Genomic DNA, 23890 nt, shown 5'->3' on the forward strand with positions numbered 1-23890 from the left:
ATGTCTTTTCTGCTTTAGACAAATTCATAGCAAGATTAGCCATATTCTCCTGCTTGTCTGTTTGGTAGACCAGATAAGAGCAATCACCTTGTCTGCATGTGGGCCACTACCTGGTCATAATCATTGGATGGAGGGATCAGTCTCCTCTTCACATCATATATCCTTGCTCTAGAAAGACAAGTAACTATCATCCTATTTGTATCCAGCTTGGAGAAGGCAGTACCTGCATGACTTACTGTAGAGGGACCTATTACTAAAACATTACCATTGGTGGATACAGCCCAGGGAACCTTAAACATCCTTGGACTCATAGAGATATGTGTACTGGCCATGGGTACATAAGATAAAGGTGAAGATACTGTTTGATAGTGGTAATATGGGATGTGGTTTAAGGATATGTGAATATAAGATATGGATCTGGATATAAGCACTAATAGACTTTTTCCACAGTAAGTAATAATGGTGATATCCACAAGGGTAAATACATGTAAATGTAATTTCTATGTGTAGTAACAATGAAGTAATCAGTAATGAATGATGCACATTTGTTGATTAATGCATTAACTGCATGGTAGAGAACCATTTGGGAGATATATCCACTGGCACTTTAATGATTTGCATATCTGAGCTATTAATTCTATATTTTCCTTTGTTTTTACAATGCAAATGATAGTGTGGATATTTTCACCCACTATCTCAACACTTGGATTGGGATGCATGTGACATCATAATGGGATCAGAGAAGATGACAATCATCTTGTTATCCTCTTTTTCATTGGATAAAATGTTACTGTCCTTTTTCATTGGATAAAATGCAGCATATGCAAGAGATATTACAGAAGGCATGGAACATGCTGTCAGCACCATTTTGGTGTCCACCTTCATATGACATCACAAGGCCAAAGGTCATTGTTATACTGAAGAAGCTGCTCTGATGTGGCTTGCTTGAAATTTAGGATGTGCAGAAAAGTACTTGGCAATGCAAATAGCAGTTGAGAGTGACTAATAAAGAGCAAAGTACATAATTGTGAAGCGGGGGTTCTTTGAAGCCTAAGCCAAAGGGGCACAATTTTGATATGTATGATTAAATATGGATTATTAGGGTGATTCATCGGTAGAAGACATGTAGCAAAAAAATAAATAAAAACGTTATTCATGTGATGAGTGGCCTATGCATGGCAGAAAACAAGAAAATGCTGAACTGCAGAATCTGACAGTACAGGCAAACTAAAAATGAAACTCTCACTTAAACTTTAAGATAAGCACTTTTGTTTTTAATAAAATGTCTTCAGATAAAAATATGAAATTTCAAGTAGTTTAAATAGTGTTTTTACAGTCATTAAAGAAGTCATATGACTGCCAAGCCCCAAAGAAATTTAGCAAAAAAAAAATAAATTCCCCATATCTATTCCCTAATGTCAATATTAAGGTAAAGTACCAGAGTTACAGATATCAGCATATGTTAAAATGAAACAATTATTTAAAGAGTTGCCAAATGTATACAGTGCAACTTTGTGGCAGTTTTAAAAAGAGAGGTAACCTGCTGTTAGTAATTATTTCCACCATACAAAAAGATTTGGGAAATTTCCACCATACAAAAAGAGCTGGGAAATTCCCTAGTGCACTGGCCAAATTTCCCCTAGTCAGTATAAATACCACCATGGGTCTTCCATGAAAAGAGGCTACTAGCTTTTTGGGACTAATCCAGTTGCTAAAGGATAAATAAAAATAAAAATAGATAATATTTTCATACCTTCTCTCCAGTCCTAGTGAGATGAACCTTAGTACCTGGCTAACAAACAAACAGATGGGCAGATAGACAACCAGACAGATAAATGAATAGCCAAACCGAATACTCATGTAAGAATAAGCATATAATTTAAGGCATAAATGATAAAGAGTAGAACAGACTATTACATCACATAACAAATTTAGTAAGAAAAAGGATGTTACCAGCAGCAAGGGGCAATTTAAATATAGTTTGATAATAAAAAGAAAGTTAAGTGCTTCTATATTTTAAGTTTAAGTCAATGTGTTGCACCTAATACTTTAATCCTACTTGATATTGCCCATTGTTTGAAGTAAATTAACCTACTGAAGAAAACAAATTTTAAATGTAATTTTTGAGATTAGATTTTTTTGAAAGTAATTTGGCTATTTTAGAATACAGTATTATATTCAACAAAATATATCCAGTTCTCTCAAAAAGTACACGGAAGTTAAACTAGTATAGCAGTGAAAATACTACTGTCCTTTGTATTTACTAAAATTCTTCTGGTATTTGTAAAGTACCAGAGTTACAGATATCAGCATATATTAAAATTAAACAATTATTTAAAGAGTTGCCAAATATATACAGTGCTACTTTGTGGCAGTTTCAAAAAGAGAGGTAACCTGCTGTTAGTAAGCTAACCAACATTTATTCTTTAATGATATGCTTTACCAAAGCAAATATTGCTTCTCATTACACATAAATATGCTAACGTGAAAGCAAAATGCATTGCAAAGTGATTGTATGGCAAGTTTGCAAACCATTATAACATAAGATGGAGTGTTATTACATAAGATTTTTGCCCACAAAGTATAACTTTACAGAATTTCAATCTATGTGGAACAACGGGTTAGATAAAAGTAGGCAAGCAATCACACCTTGTGACATGAATTAGAATATATTTGCTTACCTGTTACTAAGGTAGAATTACCAGAAAGATGAACTACATGAAGAAAAACTCAATGAAACACACAACAAATCATTAGATTAACATGCAGGCACACAATGCGATAAAGTTCTTCATGCAAATAAAATTCATTTGATTCAATTAATGTAACTTTCCTTTTGTTCCCATAATGCAAGTCGTGATGATATAGCCATGTTGTTTTGATGTCTGTGTTGTGTCACAATTCAGGAATGTCACAGAGATTTGCTGATTTTGTATCTATAACAAAGGAAATATACTTAAGAAAATTAATCTTTTTTCAAGAGAATTATTCAACCAGCAATACAGGAAACAGGATCTAGACGTTAAAATAATAAAGATAAGTAGATACATCGATCGGCTACACTTTTGCATGGATTAAAAAAAAAAACTTGATTGAATAAAGAAAAGTGCAAAACATTTTTATGGGGCAAGGTATCATTAATAACAATCAATGCCACAGTTGCTGCATCAGTGAGTAAGGAGAAATCCCTCCTGCAGCAATCATTTGACAATGATAATTATTGTGAAAAATCATGATGTGTGAGTGTGTGCATATGTGTGTGTGTGTTTTCTTAAATAAAGGCAAAAACTCTAACTCCAGTTTATATTTTTAACAATTTTATGCAAAATGTTCTAAAATATTATCCTTCACTACCATCTCACCAGTGTGCTATAGGAAGAATGGCATATGTTTCAAACTAGGAAACTAATCTTATACAATGTGATATGGAAGAAATTCATTATAAAGAGCACAGAAAATAACTCTGGATAAATGGATAGCAAAAATAATTTATTTTGCATAACCCTATGAAAAATAAGTAACAGTACATACTTCTACTAATTGTTATTGACTATCATAAAGGAAGGTGAAAATGGATTTTTGAGCACCCCAGCAAAAGATTTACCAAAGAGCAACCAACCAGTATTATCAATCCATCAGTCATATGGCTAACAAATTCATTGGTTCCTCATTTTATAATTTCACCGTGTAAAAATATGACTTTATAATATATAATAAAGGGTGTTGTCAAAGACTTTATCCTCCTACAAATTTCATTATATGTTATAAACTCTGAGTTTTACAAAATGGCAATTTAATAAAATCAAGGGAAGCACACAATAAAACGCATTTTAAACATTTGTACATCAGTCACAACTTTGGCATTGGAATCACTGTGCAACACATCATTATTTACTGAAAATATCAATGTACACCATTCTAGAAACACTTAAAGCAAACTACTGTAAATTTGTAGTATGGTGATTGATAATATAGAAAAAGACTCATTAAGTCTATATTACTTTTAGAAAACATTATTAATGCTTCAATGTAACTGATTTACATTTGTTCTGAGTAACTTTTCAAAGACTGTTTTTCATGAGCAAATAACCAATGTAAACTATTTGAGCAAATACTGTCATGGAAATTTAAAGGCACCAGTCTTCAAAAGTCTATCCTTGGATTTTAATTTTTACTGTTTTGCAGATAATTATTTACATAATAATTTACTACTTGAATTTATAGTTATCCAGTTGCAATATGAGTTATCGATAAAGAAAGAAAGGAAAAAAAATCCACTAAAAGATGCCTGTGTTGCAATGGAGGCAAAACAGATCAACTACCCATTCAAAGTCCAAACAGGTCAGTAAAGAAATAAGTGACTCTTTATCAAAATAAACACTGAGGAAAGGTCACAGGTCCTTATATAGTAGTTGTAGTTTGTAAGCTGTTTGCAGTATCCACAAGACCACGATCAAGATACCATCTTATAACACACATAGATTATAGTCTTGCCATTAAACTCATTGTTGCAAGACATAGGGTTTGATATTATTATATTTAATTATTTAAATATCCATTTGTATATTACAGAAAAAAACAACATTTCCATTAAATCACAATAGTACTCCTACATGTATTATCCTCTTATCCACTGATCTTAATGTGACATAACTTCATTATGCATATATGGCTACTCAGGGTAAAATGTCTCCTTCATGACATCCTAATTCTCAAGTTCAGAACTGAATCAGTGTCAGTTCTTGTATAAGAATTAGCTTCCAACAGCTCATCCTAAGCAAAGAGTCTGTTAACCAAAACAGGCATACTGATTTCTAGACACATACACTCAGAAAAACCTACCTCAGTGCACACACTAATAATGATTAATGATCTGTATCAGAATATGATGTGATGTTGCATGTGCATATCATAATATGCATTAATGGTGAGTGCATCTCCATGTCTAGATATGCATTAATGATATATATACCTCCATTCTGTTATATACACTAAGTCTAAAAATAGTCCTTTCAAAATCAAGTCACTTAACCAGATAGTTGAGAAGCTGGGATTGGCTTCTCAAGGGTCTCCTGGATCACATGCCTGATAACTACCAATGAAGCTGTTTTAACCCTTTGCGGGGTATCTGATGCTGTTTTAAACCTTTGCAAGGTATCTCAGTTGCATTTTGTCCCTTATCAGCACTCCTGTGTGAGTGAATCCCTCACCCGCAGCTACTGTAGTGATTTCATCCAGCCCTACTCACACCTATAGGTGCTCTCCTCAGATAGTACCCACTATACTATCCCTGACCTCTCTTCCACAGATTCTGATAAACATGGATATACAATTTTCTATGTTTTTTCCTGCTAGTTTGGTTGATATGGGCATCCTGAGACAATGTAGCAACTGCCTTATGTACACAGACAACCCTCTACTACTACCACCTAGGAACACAATGTGTGAGAGATGTAATCAAATTAAGAACCTGGAATCCTTGCTGTCTCAGTCACAAGCCAGTACATTTGGCACTGAGAAGGTTGGCTGCACAAATACTACAAACACCACACATCTAATACCACCCACATCTGTAAAACACACTCCTACATATGTGGCGGTTCTCAACAAAAACATACCTAAACAAAAGAGTCCTCCAAAGCAAAAACACACATGCACATCACCACTCACAGCACCAAGCATCACACATAGTACACACATCTGTGTCTCACAGCCTCTAAGGCCCAACCACAAACTCAAAATACTAGTCATAGGAGACTCTATCGTGAGATACACAGATGTGCCCCTCATCAGGCCAGACAAGAAGAAAGTCATAGTAAGTTTCTTGTCAGGTGCTAGAATCTGCCATATTATGCACACACTCAAGACTCTTAACAATAGGTACTGTTATGACTTTGTAATAGTCCATGTTGGTGTGAATGACTTGAGATGTACCTCTCTGGACTATATGAAGAGAGACATGATTGAGCTCGCTGAATATGTGTCCCAGGCAAGTATGTCCCTAGCCTTAAACATCATCCTACTATCACCCAGAATAAAATAGAAAATGACTGACTTTAACAATTGACTTAGTTTGTGGTGTTATTCCAAGGGGATCCAGTGCCTGACAGCCTGGGAGGACATGATTGACAGACCATGATGCTTTGCCAAAGATGGCATTCATCTGTCTTCCCTGGGTTTTAGGCTTCTGGCAAAGTCTCTTGCCTCCCCCATAGTGCCTTTTTTAGGCAAAGTCATGAGCACAAAATTACCAACATGAAAAATTCTTATAAACAGAATTTAAAGGTCATGCTGCTAAATGCTAGGAGCCTTAGCATGAAACTGCACTCATTCCAAACATTCCTTGCCCTGGAGGATGCTGACATTTGTGCAGTCACTGAAACCTGGTTCAGAGCTGTGGAGAGCACCCCAACCTTACCAGGTTACTCATCCTACCATACTTTCAGACCCCAACCTGAGGGCTACAAAGCCAAAGGAGGTGGAGTTTCAATATTTATCAAACAATTACACACCTCCAGGCTGGTCAAATGGTATGATGCACAGGAGACACTCCAAGTGCAGTTAAGTGTTGACAAAACACCTATTCAAATAATAGCTAGCTACAGACCTGCAACCATGACTCAGGAAGCCCACTCCGCCTATCTGGACTTATTTAAATCTATCAAGATTCAACCCTCTACCCTGATACTGGGTGACTTTATCTACCCAACCATGCATTGGATCAGCTAGTTGGCACCCTTATGAAAGGTGAAAATATACTGGACCTGGTCCTAATCAACATGAGTAGCCACTGTAGCACTCCTACAGTATCATAGGTTCATAGGTAGGTACTAGGTTAGTGGCTCTAGGGCCTATATAAGCCTAGCCAAATGGTACCCTGGCTTTTGCCACCCAAGAAAATTATTTTCCTGTGCCCCTGTCAAGCAGAGCCACAGAAGTGATCCCCGGGGAGAATTTCCTATCTCCCATCCAATCATCAAGATTTTTCATGAAGAGTGCTAATGAGGAGCTTTGTTTGATATAGATAGGTAGTTTGTTCCAGAGTATGGGAAGTCTCTGGGACATGAATCTATATCTCCAGCATGTTCTGTTTATTGTGGTGACAAGGTTTAGGTCCCTAGAGCATTTAGCTTGGAGGGATTGGGATTTCTTTAAGTGGAGCATGTCCAACTGCTCTGGGTTTGACATAGCTTTGTATGTTAGGCAGAGATCGCCTCTGAGTAGGCAATATGCGACGGAGTAAAGCTGGAGTTTTTTGAGATGGTCTGCTTAGAGCATCTGTTTGAGGCTGGTAATCCTCTTTGTGAGGTATTTCTGTGGGCTTTCCAGTCGTTGTAGATGTCTTGTGAGGTACCTAGCAAAAGGAGCATTGTACTCTATAATGGGTCTAATGAGTGATGAGTAGAGGGGAACAATGACCTCTTTTTTCTGGATGAAAAACATTTTGTGATGAGGTGTGCCACATCATAGGATTTCCTGACTACTGTGGCAATGTGATTATCAAAGGAGAGACTACTGTCCACCTGTGTCCCAAAGTCTCTTATCACACTTTTGGTGTACTATCGCCTATGTGGTAGTTCATGGGTACAGAGTTTTTATCAAAAGGGATGACAATGCCCTTTTTGGCATTGAGCTTGAGGCCATGGCTTTGATACCAGGCATCTGTCTCAGTGATGCCCTTTTATAGGATGTCCACATCTTTAATAGTTTTGATTATGGCTCCTAGTTTGCGGTCATCTGTGAACTTTGCTAGCCAAAGACCTTCTGTGTTAGCCTGTACTTCAGAGAAGTAGATACCAAACAGGAGAGAACCCAGGACTGAACCCTGTGGTACTCCACTTGTCACTGGTCTCAAGTTGGATTTAGAGTCTGCTACTTTCACAGTGTGGGTTCTGTTAGTGAGCCAATTGGCAACCCATCTTGTGACATAGGGATTTATACCTAATTTAGTGAGTTTATCTATAATTCCAGAGTGGGGGGATAGTGTTGAAAGCCTTGGCGAGCTCTAGATAGGCTGTCTGAACCACCTTACCCTCCTCTACGGCTTTGGTGACCGCTTCAAAGAAGTCTATCGGGTTTAGGAGACATGATCTGCCTTTTACAAACCTGAACTGGGTAGGGTCCAAAGTTTGGAGATTACCAATCTCATTGTTTTTAAGTTCCATGATGATACTTTCCATAGCCTTGCAGACCAGGCTCATCGGGCTGATGGGGCGGTAGTTCCCAGGGTCCATGTTGGCTCCCCCTTTGTGGAGTGGAATAACCTATGCTGTGTGCCAATCAGTGGGCACAAAGCCTGAGGTGAGACTATGATTGAACATGGTACTTAGGTAGGGTCCCAGTTCATTCTGTAGTTCATGTAGAACACAGCCTGGCATGTTGTCAGGTCCCATGGATGCTGTGTTCTTGGCTTTGGAAAGTGTGTTTTTTACCTGTGCAGCCATGATTACAATAACTTTGCATTCTTCCTGTATAGAGATGGGCCCTTTAGGGGTTGAGAGAGGGGTAAAGTTAGCACTGAACCTATCTGCCAGGATGTTGGCAATATCAGTTGGTTCTGTACATTTAGTGTCATTGTGCTGTAGCTCAGAGCAGATCTGAGTGTTGCCATTGACCTTCTTGACATAGCTATAGAATGCTTTGTGGTTGTCTTTAGAGTCAGTGGCGATTTTGTTTTCGTAATTAGCTTTGGAGGATTTTTTGAGGGATCTCAGCTTCTTACTGAGGCTGACCACAGAGTTTCGCCAACCTTGAGATTTTACTCTTTTTTGCAACAGTTTCTTTTTTCTGTTGTAGCGTTTGTTTATGGCAGGGGACCACCAGATTGGCTTCCTTTTTTTGGAGGATAGCATCTTGGTTCTGTTAGGGATTGCACAATCCATGCACTCATGTAATTTCTTATAAAGTACATTTGTATAGGATTCAGCAGTTGTACCTCTATTGTCCATCAGCATGGGTCTCGTGAAGTTTGCCACTTCTGTCTTAAGAAGCATGAAGTTGGCTTTGGTGGTTTCCCTAATTGGGGGTGGGGGTGGGATGTGGATGCCTAGGGTGATTAGCTTGTGGTCAGATCTGACCAACAAGGAACTGACCTTTGGTGTGGAACACCGGTTGCCCATGTTGGTAATGACCAGGTCTAGGATATTGCTGCCCCTGGTGGGGGTGTGGATAAGTTGATCCAAGGCATTGGAATTTATAAATTCCAGAAAATGATGAGCACAAGAGTTGGTACATGAGTAGTTTTCCCAGTTAATGGTGGGGTAGTTGAAATCGCCCATTATTAGGGTGTTAGGTTGTACCCTAATATTTTCCAGTGTATCAAGAAATGAGGAGTGGGAATCCTGGGGCATGGTGGGATATCTGTAGCAAGCTACAATTTGAATTGTGGTCTTGCCCGGAGTTAGTTGCACTTGGATAATCTCGGATGCATTATGCTGAGCAACTAGCCTGGAGGTGTGGCTATCCTTAATGAATATGGACACGCTTATGCCGTTAGTGTTTCCATCCAGGTTAGGTTGCCAAAAGGCAATGAATGAATGAAGGTATGAATTATAGCCTGGTAATGTAGGGGGTGCTCTCTGGAGCCTTGAAACAGGTATCTGTCACTGCACAGATGTCGATGTTCTCCATTTTAAGGAGTGCCTCGAGTGAGTGCATTTTGAGGTTTAGAATTCTAGCATTGAGTAGCATTACCCTTAGATTTTGCTTGCTTGTACCAGTTACAGTGGTGAATTTGTCATTTGAACCTTGCCTAAAAAAGGCACTATAGGGGTGGCAAGAGTCTTAGCCAGTATCCAGAATACCAAGGGTGACAGGTGCAGGCCATCTCTGGCAAAGCATCGTGGTTTGTCGATCATGTCAACCCAGGCAGACAGATACGGGATCCCCTTAGAATGAAACCAGAAGCTTAGCCAATTGTTGAAGTCAATCATTTTGTCCTTGTACTGTGGTATCATTCTGGGTGATGGCAGGATGCTACTCAGGGCTAGGGTCATACCTGCCTGGGCTACAAGATCGGACAGCTCCTCCATGTCTCTTTTCATGTAGTCCAGGGAGGTACATCTCAGGTCATTCACACCAACATGGACAATGACAGAGTCATATTTGTACTTGTTGTGGAGTGATCTGAGTGCATGCATTATGTGGCGGATCCTGCCAACTGATAGGCAGCTGACAGTAACTTTCTCCTTATTTAGCCTGGTGAGTGGAACATCAGTGTGCCTGACTACAGAGTCACCTATGACTAGAGTGTTGGGTGCGTTGTTATGCCTTATGGGCTATGGTTGAGTGGAAGAATGAGTTTTTGGGCTATGTGTCATTTGGGTTGTGTTGGGGGAGTGGAGGTTGCTTGTGTTTCTGCTTTGGAGGTCCCTGTTGCTTGGGTAGATTTTTATTGAGAGCCTCTGCAAATGTAGGTGCATGTTTTGTGTTTCTATGTGTGTGTTTTTGTGGTGTAGGTTTTGAGGGACTATGTGATGAGTGTGGTGCAAGTGTTTACCTTCTCCTCTTGACTTTTTAGTCCAGTTTTGGGTTAAGAGTGCTTTGCTTCCAATTTGGCTATATAAGTGCATTTCTCACAGTTGTAGTGTTGGTAAGATCTGACCATAAAGCAATCACTTTTGAAGTCACCATCCCCCCCCCCCCCCTTCAGGGTCAAACGAAAAAACATTTCCAAAGCTGACTACAATCTCCTCAGAGCAGGTATACGCAGCTTCACAACCACTATCCCTTCAGCTGGAACTAGCACTAATGTCCAAGCCTACACCAAAAAAATATATGAGAACCTTCATAGCTGTATGGACTCTGCAATACCTGACAGGACTAAATCATCTTCCTCAAGGAAGAGTAAACCTGTCTGGCAGACAGCAGCAATAAACAAACTCTATAATAAAAAGAAGAAATTGCTGTTCAGGGCCAAGAAAGAGCAGGTGCTAAGCTGTAAGCAATCTCTCCTTTGTCTGAACAAGCAAATAAGGTCACTGGTGAAATAATCTAAGGCTAACTTTTAGTACAACTTGGCCACCAAGGACAATCACAAGGCCTTCTTCACATATGTCCACAATCTCAAAGTCAACACCCACATCTGCTCTGAATTGGTGGTTAATAACACCACATACACAAACACCATAGATATAGAGCCAACCTGCTGGCAGACAGGTTCAGGGAAAACTTCACCCCCTTTCCCCCCATCAGTAAACCAGGACATCCACAGCACCCCCTCCCCTCATCACCAACCTTAATGCCCTCTCAAAGGCAAAAAATACAGTCTCCATGGGACTTGATAACATCCCTGGCTGTATCCTACATGAACTCAGGCATGATCTTTCAGCTCCATTAGACACCCTATTCAATCAAAGCCTGAGCTCTGGCTTCATCCCAGCTGAATGGAGGACAGTCACTGCCATCCCTCTACACAAAGGTGGAGCATCCACTGACCCATGCAATTAAAGGCTCATCAGCCTAACTAGCCTGATAGGCCATGGAAGGCATTATCATGGACTTTATAAACAAGGACATTGGCAACCTCCAAATGCTTGACCCCACACAGTTTGGCTTTGTTAAAGAGAGATCATACCTATTAAACTTGGTTGACTTCTTCGAAACAGTCACCAAAGCCATGGATGAAGGGAAGACTGTGCACGCCACCTACCTTGACCTAGCCAAAGCCTTTGGTACTATTCCCCACTCGGGCATAATAGATAAACTGTCCCAACTAGGCCTCAATCCGTATGTCACCAGATGAGTAGCTAACTGGCTCACTGATATTACCCACTCAGTCAAAGTAGGGGAAACCACCTCTAGTAGTAGACCCATAACGAGCGCTGTACCCCAGGGGCCTCTACTGTCTGGAATACACTTTTCTGAGGTACAAGCCAAAACCAGTAGTCTGTGGCTGACTAAGCTTGCAGATGACTGCAAGCTGAGCGCTGTCTTAAATTCTTCTAGTGATGTGAACATCCTCCAAGAGGGTCTTACCCAAACTAATGACTTTTGCCAGAAGCATGGCCTCAAACTGAATGACAAGAAATGCATCATTATCCCCTTTGGGGAAAATGTTATCTCCACTAATTATCACATTAATAACAATGTACTAAGCATGGAATCAGTCATGAGGGACTTTGGCACCCAGGTTGATAGCACCCTGACTTTTGACCACCATATTGCCTTCATTGTATGGAAGGCTTTCTACATGGCCCACCTCATAAGTAAGGGTATTTCATCCAGGAACAAGGAGGTCAGACCATCTCTGTACTCCTCCATTATCAGACCCATTATCGAGTACAATGCCCCCTTCGGCATATACCTTGCCAAGCACATGCAGCAGTTAGAGAGACCACAGAGGTTTCTGACCAGGAAAATTCAGGGTCTCAAACACCTATCCTATACAGAGAGGCTAAAAGACCTGTCGCTATACTCAGTCTCATACAGACTGCTCATAGATGATCTGTGTCTGGCATACAAGGCCATTTCAGACCCAGCCTTGATAAAGTTGTTGCATATCAGGAAGAAAAGCTCCACCCACACAACCCATATGCAAGGCCTTAACTTGGTCTGTGACATTAATAGAACTTTTTGGCAGGATAGATTTGTGTCACAAAGACTCCCCCATTTGTGGAATAGACTCCCTCTCCATGTCAAGCAGAGTACCTCTCTATCCCTCTTTAACAGGAACCTGGATGACTGGATGAGAAACAGAAAATACACCCCTGGGATCCCACCTGTGTCCCTGCTGGAGAGGAGAAACTGGTGCTGACTTTGAGAGAACATGGGTAAAATTCTTGGCTAGGCTTATAAGGGCCACCGGGCCAGTAGCCTAGTATCATCCTATGAACCTATGAATGCATGAGAAATGTTGGTACTTCTATGACTGAGAAGCATATAAAATCTCAAAAAAGAATATGTCTGCAGTGTTAAATCTACACAAAGAAATTATACCTCATGGTTAGGGTATTGGTGGCACACCCAATCTGCAACTCTTGAATATGCCTTGTTCCCTGAAAAAGTAATATTTTTTTCAAGAAATGAATATAATTTCTCTTAACTGAGTATAAATAAGAAAAATCATAGTTGTGACTTCAAACATACACACACACACTCACAGACAAACAAGCATGCACACTCATACCAATAAATTGTAGCTACATACACAATAAATCACTCTCTCTTTGTTTTTCTCCCTCTTTCACTTTCTTGTGTGCCCTCCTTCTCTTGATGTCTTCACTTTTTACATTACCACTCAACAAAAAACACATACATGAAACACCTCGCCCTTGTTTGAATATGTCTGAGCATATTCTGAAGCTTTCTGACCTTGCTGTACATTCAGGGATGGTAGATGTGCCATTTAAAAAAAATATTATATCATCCCAAGAATTCCGTTAAGTTACATATACACAGACATGCACCACACCTGATATTGCTTGAAGATACCCCTAGAATGCATCTAGTAGCAATGAACTTAAAATGCTCAGGTTTAATCGCTGATCTCTAGGATGAAAACATCTTTCCAAAGAAAATGTTTCAGATTCTCCCATGTTGCTTACACTTACTATTTCCCTTGATGTAGATATTGTCATTTCTAATTTCATCTTAAACTTTGTCTGCAATATTACTGGTGCTCTAAGGAAGTATCTCGTAAGTCTGAACACCATTAGAACTCATTTTTCTGTTTTTAGTTGCTTGCATCCAAATACCTCTTTTACTTAGTTAGCACATTGTGATCACATTCTGCCTTTTATCTAAAGCTCATATTGTATGTCTTACTGAACAATCCAGTATGCTTGATAATATAATTATTTTGCAGTGTAATACAGTTTAAGTGCATTTCACACTAGCTGATCAAAGTGACATTGTATATCACCGATATGGACACGTAAATTTGAGATATCTTTATATTTCACTGTCTGTTATTTTAATGTTTGATACTTTTAAAATATCCTCCATTCACAGTTTCTCTTGCAAACTTGATATGTCTCATGGGGCAATTTTTCTATGGTTTTCTAATCAGTCATGTTCATGATAAAATAATGCCTTCTATTTCCTAGTAATCACCTTAAATCAGCTGTTCCACCAGGACTCTGTCTTAGGCCTCATGCTGTTTTAATTGTCGCTTTACTTCTCTGTCTACTCAACATGCTATGGTATGCAGATTCAGTTGTCTTCAAGAGCTATAGACATAGTCCTACCCCGTTACTGTAAATGTATGAACTATACTCAATATTCAATACATGAACAACAAATGTCTAGTGAGTATTCAGGGACAAAACTCAAAGCTGTAGGGTAATAGATGAATGCAAAACATGGCAAACTGCAATCCCACAGTGATCTCAGTGCTAACTAACCTATACTACTTTGTACATTAACTCTGGAAACTAACCCTTCACTTGATGTGAACATTGCCTTTAGATAAATTGAACATTTTCTGATCATCTAGGATAACATCTGGGCTCATTAGGGACTTCAAAATTTGCTCCGCAGATTTTACAGGAAAGCATAGAAAAAGCTGATTTTGGAATGGGGCAGAGAAAGGACAAATAGATGTTAAGTAGTTTATATCTTTGGATAACTTGAGTAACTAGTGTCTAGTTGTTAATTTTCAAACCTGTTTAGAAATCAAAGCATTACTCAGTCACGTGACTAGCATGTTGAAATATTATGTGTTATACAGGTTATCTTACTGAAAATGGTGATACAGTGTTAAAAATAAACATCTCCTCTCTCTGTTCCTGTTAACTAGATTACTTCATCCTTAACTATATAAGCTTGGATTCTTGACTAATAACAAAATGTACTGGGCCCTGTGAATCTGCATAGAATTTGCAGCAGATATAAAGTGTCTGTCAGCCAAACTGTATCATTCCTGAATGGAATCTGTGGCTTCACAATAGCTAGGGAAATATGATAACATGATATGTTCATGTGTTGTGGACTGTGATGTCATTTTATGTCCCTGAACAAGGCTATCGGTGAAACAGATAGCCTTACCATGGTGTGGAAAACCACTGGGCAGACACTATACCCTTATCCATATCAAAGTCTGTCGCATCTGTGTGCTACAAAGAACAAGGATATTCTCACTGTATGCAATAAATGAGTGTTTGTGGTATTATATATTGTAATAAAATCTGTGACTGATACTGCTGGTACTTTTGTAAAAAAGAAAGACAGTGTTGCTATACCACACTTCAGCAGAATGTGTAATAGCCATTATAACATAATAGCTTCTGTATTGCTGTTAGTTGTATAGTGTCATTCTAGACTATCTCTAAGCATAGCCATTGTGTAGGTGTATTGTAAGAGTAACATAAATGTAGCACAGAGAGCTCATGGATTATGGTCCAGATATGGGAAAAAGACTACTCTGCTACACACCTTTCTAATGTAAGAAATATGCTTAAGCACGTTTTGTTAAGTACTCCTCAGTGCTGTTAGGCTTTAGTCTCACATCACAGCATAAGAGAAGCCACTACAGAACTGTGTCCAAATTATCTTCACAGCATTAAAAGCTGCTATGCATTTCTCTGCCACAAAGACGTGTGGCAGAGTGAAGAGTCTGTTCGTCCACAGACTCTATGTATGGCTGTGCTGTTTTTTGCCTTTCAAAGCTGTTTAACTGTTTATACTCCTACACTTTTTTTTCATAACTGTTAGTATATGGAGTGTATAAAGCTTTATGCACTGCAAACAAGGGTGGTTGCGTCTCCCCAGTCATAACTAATTATTATATTTTCTGGAAATTCTGAAACATCAAATTTCATATGATCGAGACCATATGACCGATGTTTCAAAATATAGAAATTCCAAAACAAATCCAAAAAAAAAAATTTTAATGTTTCTGAAAGGGGGGCAAGCCCCCCTGCACCCCAAACATGTGAGGCTGTGCCTCTGACACCGCCGCTACTTAAATATTCCAACTCCAAGATCACACTACAATGAGGAAAAGAGAAATATCCCATTCCGTGCTGTATGCAGATCTCCTTTCACAATGTCGGGATTCCAAAAGTTCGATCATATGGTCTTGGCCATATGAAATTCGATGTTTCAGGATTTCGGCATTGTGAAGTTTTCCCATATATATATATATGTATACACATATCAATCTGTATATATATATATATATATATATATATATATATATATATATATATATATATATATATTTGGGTCCACTTTCCAATCTTGAAATACTGAAATATCGAATTTCAGTATTTCAAGACCAGAATGTCGAAAGTGCAGTTGTTCGAAACTGCACTTTAACGAAATTTCAATTCCCAAATCTGCAGTAGGTGTGGTGCGATGTGCAGTTTATTGTTTGCTGTCTCTTTAAGGAGCACTGTGTTCTGGAATTTCCACATAGCGGCCTATGTATGGTTAACTATGGAGATTAAGGTAGGTGTTTTTTTTTAGGGTATTGGGTACAAAAAATGATTTATTTTTGGGGGGAGTTTTAGGTGTAGCTTGGGGTAGATAGCTGAGAGAGTGTGTATGTTAGTGTTGAAAGTGGTGATTTTTGTACATGTGTAGTGTGTGTGTGTGTGTGTGTTATTAGTGCGTGAAGTTTGACAGTAAGCAATGGGCATGTACAGGTAGGTTTTTGTGTGGGTTTTTTCATATTGGAAATATTTCATATTGGGGAGGGTTGTGTTTTTAGTTTTGTTTTGTGTTGTATATTATTTTGATGTTTTGGTGTTGTGTGGTTTTGTGAATTGCAATTTCGAACTTCCGGTCTCGAAATACTGAAATATGAAATTTTAGTATTTTGAGATTCAGAAGTGGATCTATATATCTATATAAATAAATATATATATAGATGGCGTAATTCACCTAGCTGCCTATGTCTCTTTATCAGTGCTGGAAAGTTTTTGGGATTGTATATATATATATATATATATATATATATATAGATAGATATATATATAGATATATATATATATATATATGGGTCTACTTTGAAATATCTAAAACCCATAACATCTAATTTCATAGCATTGAGACCAGAACATCTAAAACCGAAAAACATCTAAAACCCATAACATCGAATTTCATAATGTCTAACACTACAAATCACAAGAAAACAACATCCCCTCCACATATAATGACACCAAACTACCAAACACACTTTTTACTGCATTTTTGCAGGGGGACAAGCCCCCCTGCACCCCCACAAACTCTTTAAATTAAATATACCAACTCCAAGATCACACTACAGTGGAAAAAAAGCTAATTTAATAACCCGACTGTATTAAGCCCCTCTGCAGAAACATATTAAAAAGTATGTTTGGTAGTTTGGTGTCATTATATGTCATTATATGTGGAAGGGACGTTATTTTCATGTGATTTGTACTGTTAGATGTCATGAAATTCAATGTTATGTGTTTTAGATTTTTTGAAGGAGACTCCATATATATATATATATATATAGAGCTATACATATATATACACACACACACACACACACACACACACACACACACACACACACACACACACACACACACACACACACACAGACACACACACACACACACACACACACACACACACACACATACACACACATAGACATAAGCTTGATTAACCTTTGTGCATAATATAACTATATTTGCCCCTATGTTTTGGCTTGACTTACCCCTACAAAAATTTTCTGAATGCTTCCTCATCCCACAACTTTTTTTAAGGTGTCTTGTTTATTGAAAACCACACTATCTATCCAACATGCTAATGATACCAATAATTTAAAGAAAGAGGACATGCATCTTACATTTCACTTTTCCAGAAGCAAAAATAATTTACCTTGTATGGTAGAATGTTTCAATGCATTTAATTAAAGTCTACAGATAAGTCTACAAATTTTACTCTGTCCCTTGATGGTGTGCTTACATTTTTCCATCATTTTTGTGGCAGTTGCATATATAAAGCCATAGGAAAGTCTGAAGACTTTCTACTAGGCCTGACTTAAGCCTCCTAATCAGGGTTAAAAGGAATATATAGTTTTACCTCTCATGTTTATGCCAGATATCTTTACCTCCTAAGGAAAACATGTGACAGAAAAATTTTAAAGAAATCTTACAAAATCTGCATAATAGTGTTAAGTCTGGTCCGCATATTAAGGTGTTGAGGTGTGAACAGATTCAGGAGTGTTAATAAAATGGCTACCTCATCAATCACATTCCCACCTATTTCAGTTGGTTACATGTAGCTTAAACCCAAAAGGTACACTACTACAATATTTTTAAGAAACACAAAAGGTTCAGTCCCTCTGCTTTCATTTCCATTCTCAGTCAGAGTGATGAGAGACTACTTTATTTTCTTGATCTTGATTCAGATACACACAAAACCTCAATACCATTGTCCCTTCTACTGTTCATTAGGTGAAAACAAGACACATACAAGTCATTTACTTGGATAGTCAGAGAAGTTAAAAACCTAATGACATAAAACAATAAAGTTGCATTAAATGATTATATTTAAAGTTCTTCGTAGCAGATTAAAAATGCTATCACTAAAGAACAGCACACATTTCAAAGAAGTTCTAGACTGTTTTTATTCAGCTGCTTATGCCCAGCAGATATATTCAATGTTATCCAGTTCCTAAATCTTCCACTTGGAAGATACAAACTCATTATTTTCTGTTATTGTATTAACCCTGCTGTTTAGCTGGATAAGCTGGAGCTCTCAAACAATAAACCCCCATCTCTATTGCTTCACATGATTCATTATCAGCTTGGTTTAGATGCACCTCAAGAAACTTAACATCTGTTGCTAATGTCCTTGCACTAGAATATCTGAAATTCACTGTTAATGACACAGCATTTCTTGACTTTTTCCTCATTAATTATTCAGTCTGAGAACCCCATGCTCCACCACTGCCTAGGGGACAGTTGCAAGTGCGCAATACATAAAGGTGGAACTTCATATCCCCATAACAACTTTCACTTCCTAACCAAAACATTCTATCCTGCTAAAGGTCTCAAAAATGCATATGGGCCTATCTTTTGTACTATTAACCTACAGAAAAACCCTTTCACTGCCCTTACATGGTTTCCATTTGGGCCACAAAACAGAAAATCAATGATTAGCTCTCGTTCAATTATCTTGTGTGAGGCTTAAATCATGGATATTCTTTAGATGCATTATTTTTTCCTCTTTCAAAAGCTTTTGCTGTTGTAAACCACACAATGTTTCTGTATTACCTTTCTTGCTGCTCACACCATCTATCAAATATATTATAGTCTTTTAGCTGTCTTGGGGAAGGACCCAGATTAGCATCGGATTAGTTTTACATTATCCTCGATGGTGGTTCCTTCTTTTTTCCTACAGGAATCTATTTCTGGCCCACAACATGTTATCATATGTATTAGTAAAATGTTTGACTCTTGAGGTACTTCAAAATTCGTGTAATAAATAAATATATATATATATATATATATATATATATATATATATATATATATATATATAGCCAAATGTGGAGTGTAGGGGGGGGTTTGCCTCCCTGCTAATAGTTGGAGAAGAGTAAAATGTTTTCTTATCTGCAAGTGTTGGTGTACTCTGTTTCTTCAATATTATGAAATTCAATATTTTGAGTTTTCGGTATTTTGAACTTTCAAGATTTTGGCTTCAGTATTTTAAATTTCAAGATTATGAGCTTTCAGGATTTAGAAGCGGACCCATATATATATATATATATATATATATATATATATATATATATATATATATATATATATAAGAATCAACCACATTCTATTCAACTCCATCCAGGCAAGGCTACCACTAACCTCCAATTCAACTTTAGTCAAGTCCAATAACAGCTGTACAATTTGAACTTCTTCTCAAATGGGTAAATACGAAATATGCACTCTTTACTATAAACATTGATTCAGCAGTTACCATATCTTTTCAAATGCTATACAAAGACAAAGCAATCCCACCAAGTTAACCAGCTCAGTAACATTATTTGATGTTACTTTTTTTTTTTTATCAAGAATTAAAAATTGACATACATTTCAAAGTATTACCTTGTATACCCAGATAACTGCGGTGGTGGTGCTGCGGTAGCATTGTCGCCTTACAGTTAGACGTTGCCCATTCGATTCTCAGTTAGAGCGTCTTCTGTGTGTCGACATGTGTGAATGGGCGTTCCTTCATTGAAGGTTGTGCGTTAGGCCTGGCAAGCCAGCACATAAAAATCAACTGCCAATCATTAGCGGACCGGAGTTCCGCTGTGGCGACCCCTAACCGGGAAAAGCCGAAAGACAGAAGAAGAAGACCTTGTATACCCAGATAGAGACTGTGACTACCCTAAAACAATGTAAGACTGACTACACAAGTCACAACTGCCAAGTCATACTTATGCAAGCCTACTGAATGTTTGAAGCATTCTAACAAATCTAAACTCATATTTGTCAAAGCATGAGTGAAGTTTTAACCGAGTATCTTAAGTCGGTTTCCAGTCATCCCACTTGGATACATTTTTCTGTCTTGCTGATATCATAGCACTGACTTAATTTTATTCTTACTTAAATGTGATTCAACCAAGAAATTCTCATTTATTACTGCACTATCCAATTTTCACATGGCAAACATACTCTTACCTAGATGCCATTAGCAAACACTGAATTTGGAGACTCTGTGTTCTTAGTTTTTGTATGTAATAAATAGAATATGCTCCCTCTCACATTTGGTAAACCACATATTAAGAACCCTTTTAAAATAACAGTCTATAGTCTACTATACATCAGCATTTTAACAGTGTGGTCACGTGACCTGGAATAGTTCACCTTCTACTGTTTCTTACATTGCTTCTTTCAACGGTTTGCCATTTATTGGATATGGCAGTATGCAGTTTCTATAATATTTTATCTTGATCTAAAATATAAGCTTATAGTTCCCCCACATATGTAAATGTGTACTTCCATCCTTTTATATTTGTATATAGACTTCTAGTACCATTGCACATTAGATATTTTTTATTTTATTTTATTTTATTTATTTTGAATTTGGTAACTAGCTAGTGAGGCTGGTCTCCTTTCAGCCATGAGCCAGAGACATACACAGAATAGGAATAATACAATAAATTATCTCTTCAACAGATGGTACAGTGTATATATATATATATATATATATATATATATATATATATATATATATATATATATATATATATATATATATATATATATATATATATATATATATAAATGCAATCTATATACATGGTAGTATTCAATTTAGTAATAACAGTGAGGCCGCAAAACAGGATTTACAAGTCGATAAAGCAGGATAACAAGTTGTATGACTGTCTATGGAATTAACGCCTGGATGAAACAAGGGTACATTAGAAGTAAGTTGTGTTAGCATGCAGACAGGAGATCGTCTGATGAGAAGACAGAATTAAGCACAAAACAGTAAAATGGGTATATCAGAAGGTCGTAGAAGAGGCAAATGATACTAGCTATAGTGGAAAGGAGGCGTTAGATTGGCGATGAAGGACAAGTCACAAGGAATAAGAGGTGAAATGTAAAGCTGGTAAGGAAAGAAGAAGAGCAAAGTTGATGGGATAGAATAGGATTAAGGAAAAGGGTAGGGAAAGGAAAAAGGAATTATTTGAATATAAGTGAGATGAGAAATACAGTTAATTGCAATAACTTAGACTGTATAGTGGGAGTGGAAATGATATATAGGGAACTTAACCTGTGTCTTTGTGACAATGACTTGGGTTGATGTCAACTAGCTGCTGTTTCCTTTTCTTTTTTTTTTTTTTTATATACCATAGTCTGGCTCCTAAACTAATTGGTGAGATTATTACATTTAGTTGAAATTAAGATATGGAAGTTCTTTTAATAAAGTGACATTTTTAAGCAAGGCCTATGTAGAGTGGTACACTTTTTAGAATTGTCATGTAGGATATTAACAGGGGAATTTTTTGCTAGTTCATTGATTACAGAAGAGCAAAATCTGCAGTACATCAATTTAAGATTAAGCAAGAAAGGGGGAATGTAGCACTTGTGGTAATGGGAAGCCATTTTTCCCTGCCCAGTGACGTTCATTATGTGGTTATAGGTTAAGGGACCAAGATATTCTGTTTATCAAGGTCTGTAGTAGTCTAATATTGTATGATTACCATAGTCTAATCTGGGGATTAGTACCCTTTAGCAGTTCTAGCTTCTGGTTGAGGTGGTCAGAGATGGCATATAAAGCCTTCAGCTGTTTGATGGCTTTCTACATAACAAACTCAGTGTGAGTAGAAAAGTTAAGAGGTCAATTCATTATTAGGCAATGACACTTGTAGGAGTTTTTTTGTGTAATTTTATTCCTGTTAGTGTCCCAAATGTTAATCATAAAATCTCAGGGTTTGTGCAATGTTAATATTAATGTGACAGGTTTGTAAACAGTCTACATTTGTTGCTCTTATAAACACATATAAACTGCATCTGCACCTTTCAAGACTTCTAGCATAACACAGATGGTCCTGCCACTCTTAATATTACACAACTAAAAAAATACCACAGAATGGAGTAAGCTTTCACAAAATACAAATGCTGATCTAATACCTTGATGTTTGATTTCATATAATTTGCATTTAGGATTTAGGCTTATGTCCTATGCTACCATTGATGAAAACTGACTATATTTTCCCATGCACTAATTCCAAGAATACTTGTATAGCAACACTGTTATAATATCTAAACCCATAAAAATGCATACAAAGTATATAGTTTTCACTTCACTCATGACTGATTATAACTTTAACCATATTGCTGTTTCTACTAGCAGATTATTTGTTTACTGTGTACATAAATTCTATGGTTGTAATGGAATGAAGTATTATTTAAACGTAGACAGGAGGGAAGTTAATGTGATGGAATACAGTCCTCTCTGATAATTTATATTGCTATTTTAGTAGTTGTTAAGGTACAGTATTAACATAAAAATCTGTTTTTTTTCATACAGGTTTATGATAAGGTTATAATGTACAACCAGTAGCAAACTCAGTAGGCAACAGAGGAAAATCATTTTCTGTTATGGTGGTGGCAAGTAGAAGAAACACAGTTTTAGTGCTTAAGTTTTACTGCAGTAGGTGAAGTAATAAACAGTTCGTTCTTGGGTCAGACACATGATGAACAGAGTATGCCAACAAGGAGAACTGCGAAGTCTGTTACTTAATATGCTCATAAATAATGTAAGCAATGTGATGGGGAATCAGCTTACCACATCTGTAAATATGCATCGCAAACTAGTGATGATAAAAACAGTAGTACGGTTATTCAGAGAAGGCTTACTTCTGCAGCTGAACCTGATCGACTAAAAAGAATTTTAGTATGGACTGAAGTTAACTGATAAACCTGTGTTATGCAATATGATAGACTTGTGCACAGCAGTGAGGCCAAATATTATATAAAAACAGAACAAAAATGAAAAGGATCTTAAAAAGAATTGCAAAGCAAATATAAGGCATGCATATATGTGATTATTGCCACTATTGATGGGGTCCTGATTCAGAAAGATGGAGACTGCCATTACTCCACACTAGACTTTTAAAACCTATACTGTCTAAGGCAGCAGAGGCCTTTCTTTTCAGTGCTTTTACTCCACCACTGTATAACATATGCATCCAGGCACATTAGCACTATCTGAGTAAATTGCTCTTGAGATAAAAGGAGGAAACAGAATGGAAAGGGTGCCATGTTAGCTTTTATTAACAGGATAAAAGAGGCATAAAATATTTACTCTGCTTTCTTCAAAACAGTCAGAATGAAATCCAATAACAAACATGAAACCATTTCTAGGCAGCATTTGTAGCTTCAGATTTTTAACATGCAGTACCAGAAGAACAGCTAAGAACCATATCAGTTTGGGTTTCATCATGTTAAGATGTACAGTAGGG

At 37.4% G+C, this 23890-nt stretch overlaps 1 protein-coding gene across 3 annotated transcripts in view; it reads right to left on the minus strand.

The window, feature by feature from the left end:
* The window catches only part of MYO18B (myosin XVIIIB), a 2352406-nt gene that overhangs the window by 2133788 nt on the left and 194728 nt on the right, over positions 1 to 23890 (minus strand). For 2 of the 3 annotated variants that reach the window (XM_044068483.1, XM_044068482.1), the window contains exon 2: positions 2834 to 2936. In XM_044068483.1, the coding sequence (XP_043924418.1) occupies positions 2834 to 2872 (39 nt within the window). In that variant the 5' untranslated portion in view covers positions 2873 to 2936. Of the gene's footprint in view, positions 1 to 2681; positions 2771 to 2833; positions 2937 to 23890 lie in introns of those variants that run through there. The other variant, XM_044068484.1, reaches the window with a different exon arrangement.

Source organism: Protopterus annectens, chromosome 4.part0, assembly GCF_019279795.1.
Source record: "Protopterus annectens isolate FY-2018-M chromosome 4.part0, PAN1.0, whole genome shotgun sequence".
NCBI lineage: Eukaryota > Metazoa > Chordata > Ceratodontiformes > Protopteridae > Protopterus > Protopterus annectens.